Here is a 15,031-nt window from a genome sequence, read left to right on the forward strand (position 1 = left end):
ATTCTATTTGCCTTTTATTTGAGGTGTTCAGCTCCACCTCACCAAGCTCCTAAAATAAATATATTTTAACACAGAAGAGGTTGGCAGAGCTAAAACTTCGGAGGAGTGATGTGTGACAGCAATGCCAGAGAGTAGAGAATGTAAGTTACGCTGTCACATAGGTTACAGAAACCCACCATGGTCCAGAAAGCAAGTGTATTATAAACATAATACCTTTTGCTGGGCCAAAACCATTTCTTTGAAGAACCTTTCTGTACAACAATTTCTACAAAATAATTATGTGAAAAATAACTTCTCTCTAGTTTAATTTAGAGTCTGTAATATTACTATCTAATGACAAACTCTGGCCATAAGGCATACTGAAATGAGCCTTTGTTCATTGCTTATACAGGACTCAAGTTTAACATGTAAGAACAGCCACACCAGATCACAAGAAAGATCCACTGGACCATATCCTGTATTTAACAAAGAGCCATAGTGGATACCTGAGTCGTATAAAAATCAAGGCAAACATAGTGGTATTTCCCCAGAATTCTCACTGACATTAACAAGATTTGCAATTCAGCACCTTCCTGAACAAAAGGTAGTGACTTTTAATAATTGTGAATGAATTTTTTTCTCATTAATTTGATAAATCTATATTTAACTCACATGAACTTTTAGAATCTGCAATGCCACCTCCTTTCGTTTGTTTTAAGCTTGCCATCAGTTAGCTTATACCTGTATGGTAGCATGCCATGCTATTCAATGTTTTACAGGTTTTTCATATTCCCCCTTACTTGTCTATCTTCCAGAGTCAAGAATTCTAGTTTATTTAGTTGTTCCTTGTACATAAGCCATTCCATATCTTTGGTCATGCTTATATTCCTTTTCTGTACCTTTTTAAGTGCTACTATGTATCACTGGGGAAGGAAGGGCCAGAACTGCACAGGTTATTTACAGTGAATATTGGCTGTGATTTATACAATCATGTAATTTTTTTTCTTATTTGATCTCTGTTCTTTCCTAATAATTCCTTCTTACAGTCTGTTTGCTCTCTGGGGCAAATATTTTCACTTAATCATCCATTAAAATCCCAAAATCTCACTCTTGGATGTTAGTAGTAAGCTCTGTCCCATTACTGTGTATGTGAAATTAGCTCATTCATTCAAAAGCATTTGAAGGATTCAGAGCTGAGAGAGAATCTACATTGTTCATAATTTAGTTGAGGATTACTAACATTCAGCACACCACCTACTCCCTGTCTACACATACCCCCGCCAAGCATAAGGAATCTGGAGAGGTATTTGGGTTCTTACTTCCCCTTTCTGTTTTGCATGGCCGATATAACAGAAAAGTCATGGGAGTCAGGAAAGTAAGACTGAAAGAACGTTTTCCAAAATCTCTGGAGAGGCTTACACACAAATGCCAGGAATCTGAGGAATAAACAAGAGCAAACTCTTATGCCCAGGTTCACCCTATTTAACTCCTGGAACATAGGTGGCTAGTCATCCTCCATCTTCTACAGGCAAGCAAAGCTGACAGACAAGTATCCTGACAAGCATCTCCAGAGGACAAATCGTACCTTGGGTGAGATTCATCTATTTGAGACGTGCCTATTACTCCACTAACAGCAGGAATGTCAATGATTAGGCTCTTAATTTTCGTGCCAAAGTGTAGATCCAAGTTTCATTACACAAATTATGACTGAATCATCATCATACACATACAGTGGGATATCTTTCAAGACATGAGTACTGAAAGAAAAACTTGCTCAAGAAGAATGTAGGGAACAAAATATAGCAGGATTATAAGGACTGAAGACCTTTGTGCTAAATTCCATAAAAGAGAAAAGCGGATGTGCTGAATGTCTCTAGGTGATGATAAGTGAGTAGTCAAACAGCAACTGCACAGTGGTAAGACTTTACTACAGACCATCAAGTCAGGAAGAGACGAGTGAGGTTTTCTACAAACAAGAGAAGCATCCAGAAAAATAAGGCCTGAAAATAGTGCAAAAATGTAATGTGCTTTTTGCACAGCTGTAGACAAAACAATGACAGATATAGACAGATACAGACAACTGAATAAGATTCTGGAAAGTACTGAGAACTACTTACTGTCCACAGTAAACAGTTTTGAGATGAAGGGAGATCCATGCAGTAGCTATTTTGGATTTGATTTTGACTGGTTGACAGTCTAAAAGAAAAAAGTAATTTGGGGGAAAAAAAACAGCACTGAAACAGAAGAATTCCTGATTTAAGAAAAAGGAGTGAAAACAGCAAAGTAAGAGCAATACTTCATCAAAGTAGAATTCAGCAAACTGAGAGCTGATTGATGGTAGAGGGTTTTAAGGATAAAAATGAGTTGTCAGTTACTGCAAGAAGCTATACTAAAGATGCAATGGCATATTATTCTAATGTTGAAGAAAAATATGAACCTTAAAGCAATATGGCTGCATCAAGAGCCCTTTAATGGCTCAAAAATTAGAAAACAATAACAAAAAACCCCACAACATAAATGCAATGAGTGAATATAAGGGTACACAGCTAAGTAGGAGTATACACAGATGTGTGTGCATATGCAAAGTAGGAAAAACTAAGGCACAAATAAGCTGTAATTAGTAAGAAACATAAAAGGCAACAAAAAGGCTCTACACCATCACCACATAATAAGATAAAGGAAAATACAGTAACTGATGGAACAATCAAGACTGAAGTATGCAATGACACCAGTAGTCACACCAATAGGCACAAAAAGCATCAATTCTAGAAAAGCGAGACTAGGTGAAGAGCAGGTTCAAGAATACCAGCTAGTGGTAGAATTTGCTGATTGCACAACTGGTGAGACTATTTTCTTCAAAAGACATTATCTGTAGTTCATGAGGGGAAATACTACAAGTCAAGTTCTGGAGGAACCAATTCTTTATCCAGGGCTATTCAATATATTCCTTAACAACTTCAACAATCAAGTGGAATGAACACTTTGAAAATGTGCAGGTGAAAAGTGTTACAATACTTATGGAGAAAGAATTTTGATAAGCAATTTATCAATTCAAGGTGATTTTCATAAATTGAAGAAATATACCAAAATTACAATGAAAAGACAAACTCTGTTCATAAATCCATGTAGAATAATTGCCTCAACAGCAATACTGATGGAAAGAACCTTAAAGGATTATGGCAGACTACAAGCAGAGTATGAGCCAGTAAAGTGATGCAGTTGCAAGAAAAGTGTATCTCATTCAAGAAGAACGGCATAACCCAGGAAGCCACTTTACCTTCTGCTTGGGACAAGTAAGGCCTCAGCTGAAAAACTATTTCTAGATCATGGCACTAGAATTTCAGAAGATGTGCACAAACTGGAGAGAGTAGGATTGATTAAAAAAGCAAGATGCTAAGATGTTTGCAAAAGGCAGTAAATGAATGTAAACTTGAAAGACTGATGAAGGCAGGGGAGGCAAAACAACACTCTTCAAATATCTTGTAAGAAATACAGTGATCAATTGTTCTCAGCTTCCCCAATCAGTAAGAGAAGATAATAACTTAATTTACAGTAAAGGTGGCTTAGCTTAGGCATTAGGAACCTTTCTGAGCACACAGGCAGTTAAATACTGGAACAGGTTTTGCAAGCAATTCTGAATCTCCTTCACTGGACGCTATTAAGGATGGATTAGACAAACACCTGTTGGGAACAGAATAGGAAAGCTTACCATCCCTCAGCACAGGCATTGCCAAATGGATCTCTTGAGGTTCCTCCTCTGATTCAAATGGAGATTTTCTTCTCCATCAAGCAAACACAGGGATGCTGTGAGATAGTAACATTCATCAAAAGCAGTAAAATTGTTCCACTGCTGCAGACTTCCTCCAAGAACTGTTCCTCACTGCTAGAAGTCGTTATGCTTATTGTGGTGCAGGACAATGTAACAGTGCTCGAACTGTCTTCCACTGTCACTCAGCTCTGACATAAATCCATTACAGAATATGACAGTTTATGTAAGAAAAACTAACTATATTCCAAGTTAAATATATACTAAAACTCACAGACAAAAGTATTGTGTAGCATCACTGGAAAATTCCTTACCAAAACATGAATACAGCAACTGTGATTATAGTTTCATGGAGCAACAAAAAAAAGAAAAGTGTTGTTTGTTTCATTTTCCTTTTTCCAAATTAGGTATCGAATCCCCCACTTAATTACTACCATTCTTTCAAAATGGAGGAGGGTCTTGGGGGGTAAAGAGGGCCGGGATTAGAGATGTTAGTATTTAAGTAGCCCCTGGTAAAAGCAAACCACTTCCTTAACTATCCAAACTGAAACAATAAATTAGAAAGCAAATGCTGAGCTTTACAAATTTGGAAGGCATAAGGGAAGAAGTCAGTGCTATTGGATAATTACTAAGTCATTTGCTTGCTAGGATTAAAAATTGAGATAATTCTCACTCTTCACAGACCAGACAGATGGATATATTTCACACACTGTTTTATAATAGGAAACTTTTGTATGTTCAGTTATAATACCATTACAATAAATATTTCATATGATAATTTATTTACCAATTCTGATAGCAAATGAAATTAACTGTTGCACTTTATTACTGCAGTAGTTAAAAACATAAATTGTTTATCTACAATAAAAATCAGTAATATATATACCAAGTCTACCTTTGATCTGTCATTTAAATAAATTTGCAAATGTCAAGCTGGAAAAAAATCAGGATATTGCTAATAACAAAGAAGTCATTAAAAACCATTTGGGGCTGGATCCAAGTCCATAAAGTCAACTGAAAGAATCCAACTGAAACAAATGAGATTTAGATCAGGCCCTTACGAATTATTATTTTTCTGTAAGAAAAAAAGAAGGCAGGTAAATTACCGTATTTTCCATAGTAGTTTCCTTCATCTCCATCCATGTTGCTGTTTACTGATCACTTTAGCAAGCTGTCTGTGTGAGCTATTAACTATAGGCTCCTGTGCTGGTAGCACACTTTCCCCAGCAAGCTTAGATACACAAAAATACTACTTAAATAGGTTTTAAAATAAATCTGCTTGCGTGGCATGAGCTTCTCCAATCAGAATAAAATTGACAAAGTAGGAAGGGCTTTCTGTTAACAGGAAAATATCACTCAGTGCCCTGCCTACCTACTCCTAGCCAGTCGAATACTGTGAAAGTCAGTAGAAACAGGAATGACTCTGTCTTAGAGCTCTGGTTAACCTGTATTATATAAGAAGAAAGAGAAATGTCTGCTCTGGATACCTGTTGTAAAATATCTGATGGAAGTTAATACAACTGAAAACATGAAATAAGGTAAAAAAGTCAGGCATACTTCACAAAACCAACAGATTTATTTTTTATTATAGTATTACTACATGGCTGCCTGATACAAATGTGAAATCAGGGACATAAAGGACAGTGTGGGGAAAACAACATTCTTTAGGAAGGGAAAAGTATTGACTAGCACAAAAAAAAAGAAAATAAAGAGATGCCAAGGGTGCAAAACTTTTCTTTACGTGGATAACTGTTAACATTTGAACCCCTATTATAAAAATATGAACAGTATACAAAAATATAAATAGACATTATGTTCAGATACTTTCAAATAAATGACTTTCCAAAATTTTATGTAACAGATGAAATTTCATGATTTATTTCACTTCATTATTTTTGCTGCTGCTACAACATTTTTTGCAACTGTAAGTTAATTACAGGTCATGTACTTGACCACAAGCATTTCTATAATGAATGCCAATTTAACCTGTAATGGACTTCAGAAGGTTTCTATTTCTACCAGTTTGAGGAGTAGAGGAGCTGCGGTAGTGGTAAGGTAAATGCTAATGAGGATTAGAGTGATTAGGTGTCTCAGCTGTATTTTCACCTTCGTGGTAGACTAGGCATTATGTGCAGATCACAGCCCTAAGCATTTCATAATTAAGATACTTCATTTTAATATATAAAGAGTTTCAGATTTCTTTTTCACCGATGAAACTTTAGTGAATTCACAGGCATTACTTCTAATTTAGTCTGTATCTTTTGATTAGCATTAGAGCATTCTGTAGCCAGCTCTTACACCAATACACACAGTAAAGAATCAGGTCTTTTGGATGTAATATGCTTTAAAGTTCTTGGCCTTGAAGAACAAAAGTATATATTATTCTTAAATATAAGGTAAATAGCTTTTGTGGGTATCTACAACATCTGTGTGTCCACATGTTCATTCACAAAGATAGTTTACACGTTTATACACTTGTATGAGTAGTACTTAAAGATACACTTTTAAATGAAATTCAAATATCAGTGTATGAGTCTCATTATTATTCATCTCTTCTTTAAAAGATATTTTTTCGTTTAATTGGAGTATGAATTATCTGTCAGTTAAGCACCTAGGGAAAAATAAATACTGACAGTGGGAAGGTTTTTATTAATTTTATTTAAAAAAAGGAAAACCAGAAAAATAAAAAAGCCACACAGTTTTTGGCATTGCTTTCAGAACACAGACACTACTGACAGAGTTATGGACTAGGATCTGAGTATGAGTTTCCAACTAAAAGTAGCAACAAAACCCACTTTTCTGCAAACATTCCTACCAAGTAGAAAGTCCACATATCACAGTATAATAATTCAGCTATATAGCTAGAATTGCACTGCATGTTTTAGTCTAGTGTTTACAAAATATTACATAGGTAGCTCTCAGAGAGAAACTAGTGATTTTAACTTGATATGGAATAAAATGTCTGAACACCACTTGTGCAAGCACCATTCTCTGCTCTTTCCATGATACACTGATGATTTGCTAACTGGAGAAAAAGTATTGCATTGCTAGTAATTACTGTGCTTTTGTAGCTTGTGTGGTTTTGAAAGAAAATAGTCTTTACTGATCACAGCTGGCCAAATCTTTCTTCTTCTACACACATGTGACCAGCTCTCTCAGAGCAAAAGTCATACAAGTAAGTAAAATAAGATTTACCCTGTCACAGCTAAATCTAAAATATAAACTGTCTGATGCCCATCAGATCTTCATTCTTGTCAAATGGACAGTTGTTCCTAGAGGGTGTCACCACTTACTAAAGCACAAGCATCATAAACCTACAGCACATCACTCATGCTCTTTCCAGATAATTTTCATGCATTTTTTTTCTGCATGAAGTGTAATTGGAATTGGTCAGTTCTTGCTTGGTTATTCATGTGCATATGAACTCAAGGAAATTATTTTCTTAATAAAATGCACCTTTCGTATTTCTGTATTGCACAAAATAATAAAATTAGGCTAAACTTTTTGCTGTATTTTGCTGTGGGTGAGGAAAATAAAATGTACAAAGCAGAGAGTTCTGAAATACCAGTGTGTTTGCTCTAGATCAGAAGCTTTCAGCCAAGAGGGAGGAGCATGCAAGGAGGTATGTTAGAGGTGCAAGACCATTGCTCCCAGCACTGCTTCTTTCCTGGGTTAAACTGGACTCTGTGAGCATGGACTCAGGAAGGAAGGGCTTAGCCCATCCTATTCTACTCCACTGTTTTGGATCCCAACATACAGCTCAGGGGAAAGGGCTAGCTCGGCTTTCCCACCTTACTATTTGGAAAGCTTTGTATCCTGCAAAGCCACCTTGCCCTGAATCCCTGCTTTCTCCTCTGTTTACCCACCATCCCTCATGGAATCCAGGCCATTCCTCCTTTGTCAGTTCCAGGACTCCTGGACGGCCAGGCCCTACGCAGGAGACGGAGATGGAACAGAGCTTTGACAAAGAGGAAGACTGAACCAGATCGGAAGGGGTCCAGGTCAGCCTTCCCTCTAGGAAAGAAAGCTCCTGACCAGGCAGGAAGATGGAATGGGCAACGACAGGGACATGTGTGTTACGGCAGGGCAGTGAGGTTTCAAGAAGTGGAGCATAGAAGAGGTTGAGCATTTCTGTTGAGGGACTGGACTATACTGGGACACCAGTGGGGACCTGGAATGCATCCTTAGGCATGAAGAAGGGTCAGAACATAGGAGGGTGCATGTTATGAAGGTATAGTAAAGGTATGAAAAATAAGAGAGGCAGACTTGCAGAAACAAGTAAGTCAGAGCTAAAATGTCTGAGCATTGTTGCTTTAGGTACCAGAATGCCTGCTTATTAAAAGGAAGTACAAGCACTGCAGTTACTATGTGAATCCAGCAGCCTCAAGCTGTTTTAAATATAAGCTAGCCACCTCTCCTTTTAGCCACCTGCTGACAACAGAATCCCTGCGTGGTGATCCTGGACCCTATGAAGTTTTGATTTTCTGTGGAATATAATTAAAACAGCAATTGTAGAATTCTGTAATGTACAAGTGTACACTTGTACATGCCTTCCTACGATAATTTTACAAAACACGGCTGAACTACATGCTGTAACAACAAAAATGAAGCGTTTATAAGTCAACCTTATTACTTGGTAGTATACAATAACAAAACCAAGAATTATCTCATACTGTAGTTCACAAGTGATGCATGTGATATGAAGCCAAGCCCACTTTGCTATTACTGAACATTGCAACAGTGTCATATTTACCAAATTACTTAGCATAATCAGTATCTGTAAAAATATGTAAAAAAAAGAGGAAGATGTAAATTGATCTTTCCTAAAATATTAACCATTGACTGTACTCTCATAATTAACCGCCTGCCAAGGCTAGACTTCCTGCTACTTTGTTATGCTTAGGCAAAAGGAACAAAACAAGCAGAGAAGCCAAGTGTCTGTGGTTCTACTAAGCTCCTGGCTTAGTTTACAGCTGTCAAAGGCTGTCTTGTTAAATCTTGCCCTGCAGTCTTGAACCACATATATCTTTTTCCAGCTGTCAAAATAAATTTATAGTGCAGTAACAGAAGGCCTTGAACAGACAATGCTAAACACACATACACTAACGTGGCATGTTGCCAGCAATGTATTGCTCAACTCTAAGAAAATACTATTTCTACTTAAATAACTATTCATTTCTTAAGAGTTTCTTTCCTGGTGTTTGGTCAGCAATTACATGTGTCTGAGGCTGGAAAAGGTATGGCTTTTGAGAGGAAAACACCTTTATTAATAAGCTATTGGGGTTGTAGTTGTCTGTGCTGTTTCCCTCTACTGGAGTAAATAGTTTTGTTCAAGTAATTAGAAGTATGCCAATATTAAACCTGAGAAATAGAAAAACAACTAACAAAGATGTGGAGATACTAGGCAAGTAAAGTCAGGCCTGAGAAAGAGACTCTGGACTCTTGCAGTGTAATCCACAGCTCTATGTCTCTTAGGCTATCTAACAACATGGAGAGTTGTCTTGTCCAAACAAGACAGTCGCATCCTGCACACTGAAGCAGGGAGTGATTAACTACCTAGTAGAAAAACACTGAAGAAAAAGTACATCTTGCAGGATAGTGCTTTCCTATATAGGTACCTGGGTACGTAATTCTGGGCAAATTCACAGCCCTGTATCCTTCCCTGGAGTTTTAATAAAAACAAAAAACAAAACACAAAAAACCAAGCCATTCCTTCTTTAAAAACACAGATGCCAGAAGAGATGCTGGTGCCTCTCTCCCACTAAACAAATAGCCCTTGCTCACGATGCAAGAGATCTAAATTCAGTCCCACGCCGCAGGACAGTAGGCTGGAAGTCATTCCCTCGTGTGTGAATGGAAAGGCACTCTATGTAGCTTCAAGAGTTACTGGGTCAGAAAGAAGGCAATTATGCATACGTTTGGGTAGCTGATAGTGGATCAGCCAGGAATCCTGTCCCTACTCCAGTATTACTTAATATGTGACATACAGCCTGACCAATAAGTTAATTCGTTCTAATAAAAAGGTAGTTTTTCCTTTCTTTTAATGTTTTAACCAAAAAAATCCTATTATGCTGTACATAGAAGTTAGGTTTTTCCACCAGCTGCCATAAGTACTCTTACTGTTCATCATATTAGAAGTTCCCAGAAGTAGAAGCTTCAGAATGATCTAACTGGTGGCTTGGATTGCATTGGTAGTAGTAATGTAGAGGAAAACTGTTAATAGCAATGAAAAAACGGTTTGTTCTATCATATGAAAACACTGACTCACTCATATTCCTAAGCAAAACATTTTGCAACAGGTTTTTGATCAACTGGCCGAACAGGAAATAGAGAAACTAGTAGTAACAACCAGAACAGGCAGGTTTTTATTAATGTATGTTGCAATACTTTCCCCAATAAGCTACACACCTATGGGGAACAATTCTTCATGGTGCTATATACTTGCTACCGCATTAGACTGGTGTGAATTCATTCTCTCTCTGGAATTTTCAGAAAGCTTAACACGTGGGAAAAAAAGGTGTAGTTCAGCAGCAGAACAGATGGCACTAGTGGAAAGGGCTCTGTGTCATGCATCCTCTAACTATTCCCACCCGGAAACAGGAGGCAGCCCAGAGCCCATTGAGCTCTCCTGCGTGGCAGCAGGCTGCACTGCGGCAACTCCTCCCGAGCCGGGACGCCTACCTCCTCCTGAGCGGGGACGCCTACCTCCTCCTGAGCGGGGACGCCTACCTCCTCCTGAGCCGGGACGCCTACCTCCTCCCGAGCCGGGACGCCTACCTCCTCCTGAGCCGGGACGCCTCTCGCCTCTTGAGGTTACTCCCTGAGGTTGAGAGATTCCTTACCCACAACAGATCCTCATTAAGTGATTGATAGCGTGCTGAAACTTTGCAAACTTTGCTAGGTTGTATCTTTGATTGATGGTGCACGTAATCCTTTAGACATGAACCATTGGTCAAGTCTCCTTGTGCATTTACACAAATTCTTAGACATAAACCGTTGACCAAGTCTGAGACTAAGACTGGATCCAGCTGCACCCAGACTCTCTGAAGGAGAGCGAAAGGGGGGTCCTTTCTGAAACTCGTGACTCAACGGGAGGGTCTCTGACACTTTCATTTGACAATGTCCCCCATGCAGTAAATAACTGAGTGAACCTTGCCATCGAACCTCCTTAAATCATTGCTTTGTTTACAACTGCACTTTGTTAAGTCACTATCTGACCACAATAAAACATAGTGTTGCTTCTCTCCTACGAGTGAAGTGCATTGCTCCGCTCACCTGCAACACACCTCGGTAAGCCTTATTTAAAGACATGCTAAAAGAAGAGGAAAAAAAAGGGTGAAAGACCAAGGCTTATGGAGGTTTCAAGAAGGCCAATGTATTATGCACCTCTGCGCCAGCTCTACCTCTCACACAGGCTCCTGTGCTCTCCAAGCTGTCCAGTCCCTAAGCACCATGTAGAGAACTGCCTGGGAATCCTAAGGTCAGAGACGCTCCAGTGGAGAATGCTGCCCCTTTTCCCAGTGTGGTAACAAAATCAAGCACTGAGTCAGCCTTTAAGAATCCAAAACTTTGAACTTAATGTTACTTCACTATTTGTCCTAAATTAGTCACATATTTGCAGAAGTATTATGTTCTTCATGTCACAGCCACAAGGCAAAGTGAATGACAACACATCGCACACCCAGATGACTACAAATTTGTCCAAGAATAAGACGATGTTTTCCCTGAGGTGACTCCTGTGCAATTAACATGTTGTCCATGTTCACTTATGATTAGATAAAACATCTAAACCTGTTTGATCAGCATGATCTGGTCACATTTCAAAGATCTGCACCTAACATTCTTATGATATTAATGATATGACAGGATAATAGGCAGATTTTGAAATATACCACTTACGCAACTACCCGCAGAAAATGGGAATGAGAATTAAGGCAGTTAATACAATATAATTTAGCTGACCACTAAACAGCCATCCTGTAGTGCCACCAAGAACACTGACAGCTGGTGAAAGTTTTACAGTATTTCTCGAGACATCAAAAAACAGGTTTGCAGGAACACATGGCAGTTCGGATCACCTACACATCTTCTTTAAGACTTCCATTGCAATGTGCCTATTAGCTGTTCCCCAGCATTTTTCATTAGAGATGAAACTTTGCCTGTTCTTTTGCCTCCCAGCTTCCATTCTTCTCCTGGAACTAGCACAGCTACAAGCTCCGTGGAATTTCCAAGCAAAGACATGGCAACCAAGATGCTCCCAAAATGGGGCAAAGCGTGTGAGAAGAGTACTTCAGTTCCATGCTCGCCTTGGATCTAATTTTCACAAACTGCACTTGAACAAAGCTCTCACTGAAGTGAAACTAAATAGCAAAATAGGACTGAGCAGTCATGAGGAACTGGAGCATTTGCCGTACGAGGAGAGGCTGGGAAAGCTGGGATTGTTTAGCCTTCAGAAGGGAAAACTTGGGGGGATCTTATCAATGTGTATAAATACCTAATGAGGTAAAGAAGCCGGAACCAGACTCTTCTCAGTGGTATCCAGTGAAAGGACGAGAGGCAATGGGCACAAACTGAAATAAAGGAAATCCCTTTTATCCATAAGAGAAAACGTCTTTACTGTGGGAGTGATGGAACAGTGGAACAGGTTGCCCAGAGAAGCTGTAGCGTCTCCACCCTGAGCAACCTGCTCTAGCTGACCCTGCTTTGAGCAGGGGGGTTGGACTAGATGATCTCCAAAGGTCCCTTCCAGCCTCGACCGTTCTGTGATTCAGTGATTCTATGAGGTGTTTTGTTAAAGTGAGTTTGGGCCCAGAATACTGCACTAACGCTAGAGAAACACAAGCTGTGATCACACAGCTTTGTTTGATATCACTGTTTTGTTAAGTATCTCCCTTTCCAACATGCTTACTTACTAATCCAAGTAGAAAGGGTGTTTGCTCTTGCAACATACTCTAATGCTTTGGAAAAAAAAAAACAGTACCTAAATAAAAAGTCTTTGCTGATGCTTTAACTGGAGAAAGTGATATTTTGAAATAAGAATCAGATGCTTCCTAACAAGGATCAGAAAACGCGAGAGACTTTTGCTTCTAGGCTGCTTGCTTCCACTTGATCTAGGAGGACTGACCACTGATTTTTTCTCCTAGCTGAGTCTCTAGCCCCAGATAGATTAAACTGTCTGTTATGTATCAGTCTGTAACTTTGATAGTTTATCTTATCATGCTGCATACAAATACTATACCATCTGAGTTATTTTCTCTATATCATTAAAGTAACACTGTACTTACATAAAAATAACACTTTCATAACCTTAGAATGGCAATATTATATAACAGCATTTACAGATAACAAATAAGAGACTGTTTCTACTGGCAAGGGAAGTACAGCTATACACATTTTTCAGATAGACAAAATGTCAGGAGGAGGAAACAAAGACCAGATTATTGTGGCATCATCTGTTGCCATTATTTCATTTGCACACATGCATTCAATAACTCTGCAAGCAAGGGGACAGTCAGACCCACAACCTTCTGAATAAATCAGTGTCTAACACACAAAAGCCACCTTGAAACTGCAGTAATCAAAACCTAAATAGCAATGCATAGTTCTGAAGATCTGTCCTCCTCTCTCTACCAGCTATTTCTAACGCTTACTGATTTAAACTAAGAATGGCCGGGAATTGCCTGTCTTTAGTTAGCTGGATCTGTCTAGTGAGCTGAAATTCTCTCTGAAAACTGGACAATAAAAATCCTAATGTAACATGTTTAAATGTCTGATTTAAAATGAACATAGCTAGCATTTGTCTCAGAATTTCAAATGTAACTAATGCTTAGTTTTTCAGTTATAATTACACCTTTCTTCCTTAATTTTTTTATTTTTTAATGTGGCCAATGTCTTGACAGCAACATTTCAGAACTCCAAATTTTCAAGCCATTTATCTCATTTCCCCCCCACACTTTTTTTTTTTTTTTTTTTTTTTTTTGGTCTCTTCATGTCTTGGAGACTGTTCCTAGCTTTGCACAAACGTGCACTACTCTTCCCTTTCAGCAGCTCTGGGCACATGCCTGTTGAGCACATTGAATTATTAGTGTGTTCACATTTACAGTTAGGTCCCCACTTTCAGGAAGAACTGCATTCCTACACAGGAACTTGAAAATAATCTTCTGGGTTTTGGATAACAACAACAACAAAAACTATTGCCACAATCTAAATGAGCCCGACACATTGAAATCAAGGGGAAAGCACAAAGTAAGCAAGATACCCTTAAGCTCTAGAGCAAGTTGTAGTTTATTGTTAAGGAAAAATGCTGGACTATTAATACTCCTCTACAATAAATTTTTTATTACTAATATAATATATTCCAGTAAATATTTAGCACTCCAGTAGACTTTGACCTTTGATAGGGACTAACATTTTCTGTTCACTTTTTGAGAAGGAAGCTTGACCCTATGCTATTAATTACTTCAAAATGGAGAGAATTCATAGATTTTCACAAATATTCCCTTAAGAACTATGAACAAATAGTCATTTAAAATTGGCTCTGGTTGCCTATTATCATTCTCATATGCACAAGTATCCACTATAAAGCCAGTATTATACTCTATACTATATTTTCTATTTCTGTATTTTCAAGTTATAATATATTTAGCAAAGTCAAAGTTTCTTCTAGAAATAACTGGCTAAAAAGTGATCAAAACAAAACCTTACGAATGATATGTTTTTGCCCTTTTATTTGAGTAGAAGTATTAGGATAAGAAGTTTGTAGTTTAAAACCAGAGACGTGACATGAAGGTATTCCTTGGTGTGATCTACTAACGGAAGCACATGTACCAACTTTGGCTTCTTTGAGTAACATTAAGAATTTACAATCATTTCTATATATCTCAAGCAAGACATTCTGGTCCACTCAGCAAACTGCTGCCTCTGGACCTTTGCTCTTCATTGGAATAGGCAAAGTCGTGCCACGGCCCTTGGCTGGGGCGGGGGCACCCCTCTGTAAACTGCACTCGTAGGAGGTAGCAGAGTCTCCGGGAAAAGCGTCTCCAGCATTTTGATCCACGGCTTTTGGAAAATTCAGCCTCAGCCCTCCAGACTGAGAGAGTCTGGCCTGGAAACTGCACCCAGCTATAATTAGCTGCTTGCAACAGACTAAATATCTAGAAAGTTTCCCTGCAGAACTTAGAGAATTCATAAAATTTTACTTAGTGTCCCTAACAAATCTCTAGATGCAGTTATTGTATTAATTATCTGTAACAGAAAGTGATTACATGCTTTTTCTGTTTTTCTTTT

The 15,031-nt window shown here is 38.4% G+C and overlaps 1 protein-coding gene across 4 annotated transcripts in view; it reads right to left on the bottom strand.

The window, feature by feature from the left end:
• Nucleotides 1–15,031, bottom strand: part of SLC44A5 (solute carrier family 44 member 5) — a 127,190-nt gene that overhangs the window by 67,219 nt on the left and 44,940 nt on the right. The window contains exons 1-2 of one of the 4 annotated variants that reach the window (XM_064516381.1): nucleotides 4,852–4,962; nucleotides 3,689–3,783 (exon numbers count right to left, since the gene is read on the bottom strand). The exons of 2 other annotated variants lie outside the window; for them this stretch is intronic. In XM_064516381.1, coding sequence (XP_064372451.1) covers nucleotides 3,689–3,707 — 19 coding nt within the window. In that variant the 5' untranslated portion in view covers nucleotides 3,708–3,783; nucleotides 4,852–4,962. Of the gene's footprint in view, nucleotides 1–3,688; nucleotides 3,784–4,851; nucleotides 4,963–15,031 lie in introns of those variants that run through there. One more of the 4 variants, XM_064516379.1, reaches the window with a different exon arrangement.

The sequence above is a fragment of the Dromaius novaehollandiae genome, chromosome 8 (assembly GCF_036370855.1).
Source record: "Dromaius novaehollandiae isolate bDroNov1 chromosome 8, bDroNov1.hap1, whole genome shotgun sequence".
In the NCBI taxonomy this organism is placed as follows: domain Eukaryota; kingdom Metazoa; phylum Chordata; class Aves; order Casuariiformes; family Dromaiidae; genus Dromaius; species Dromaius novaehollandiae.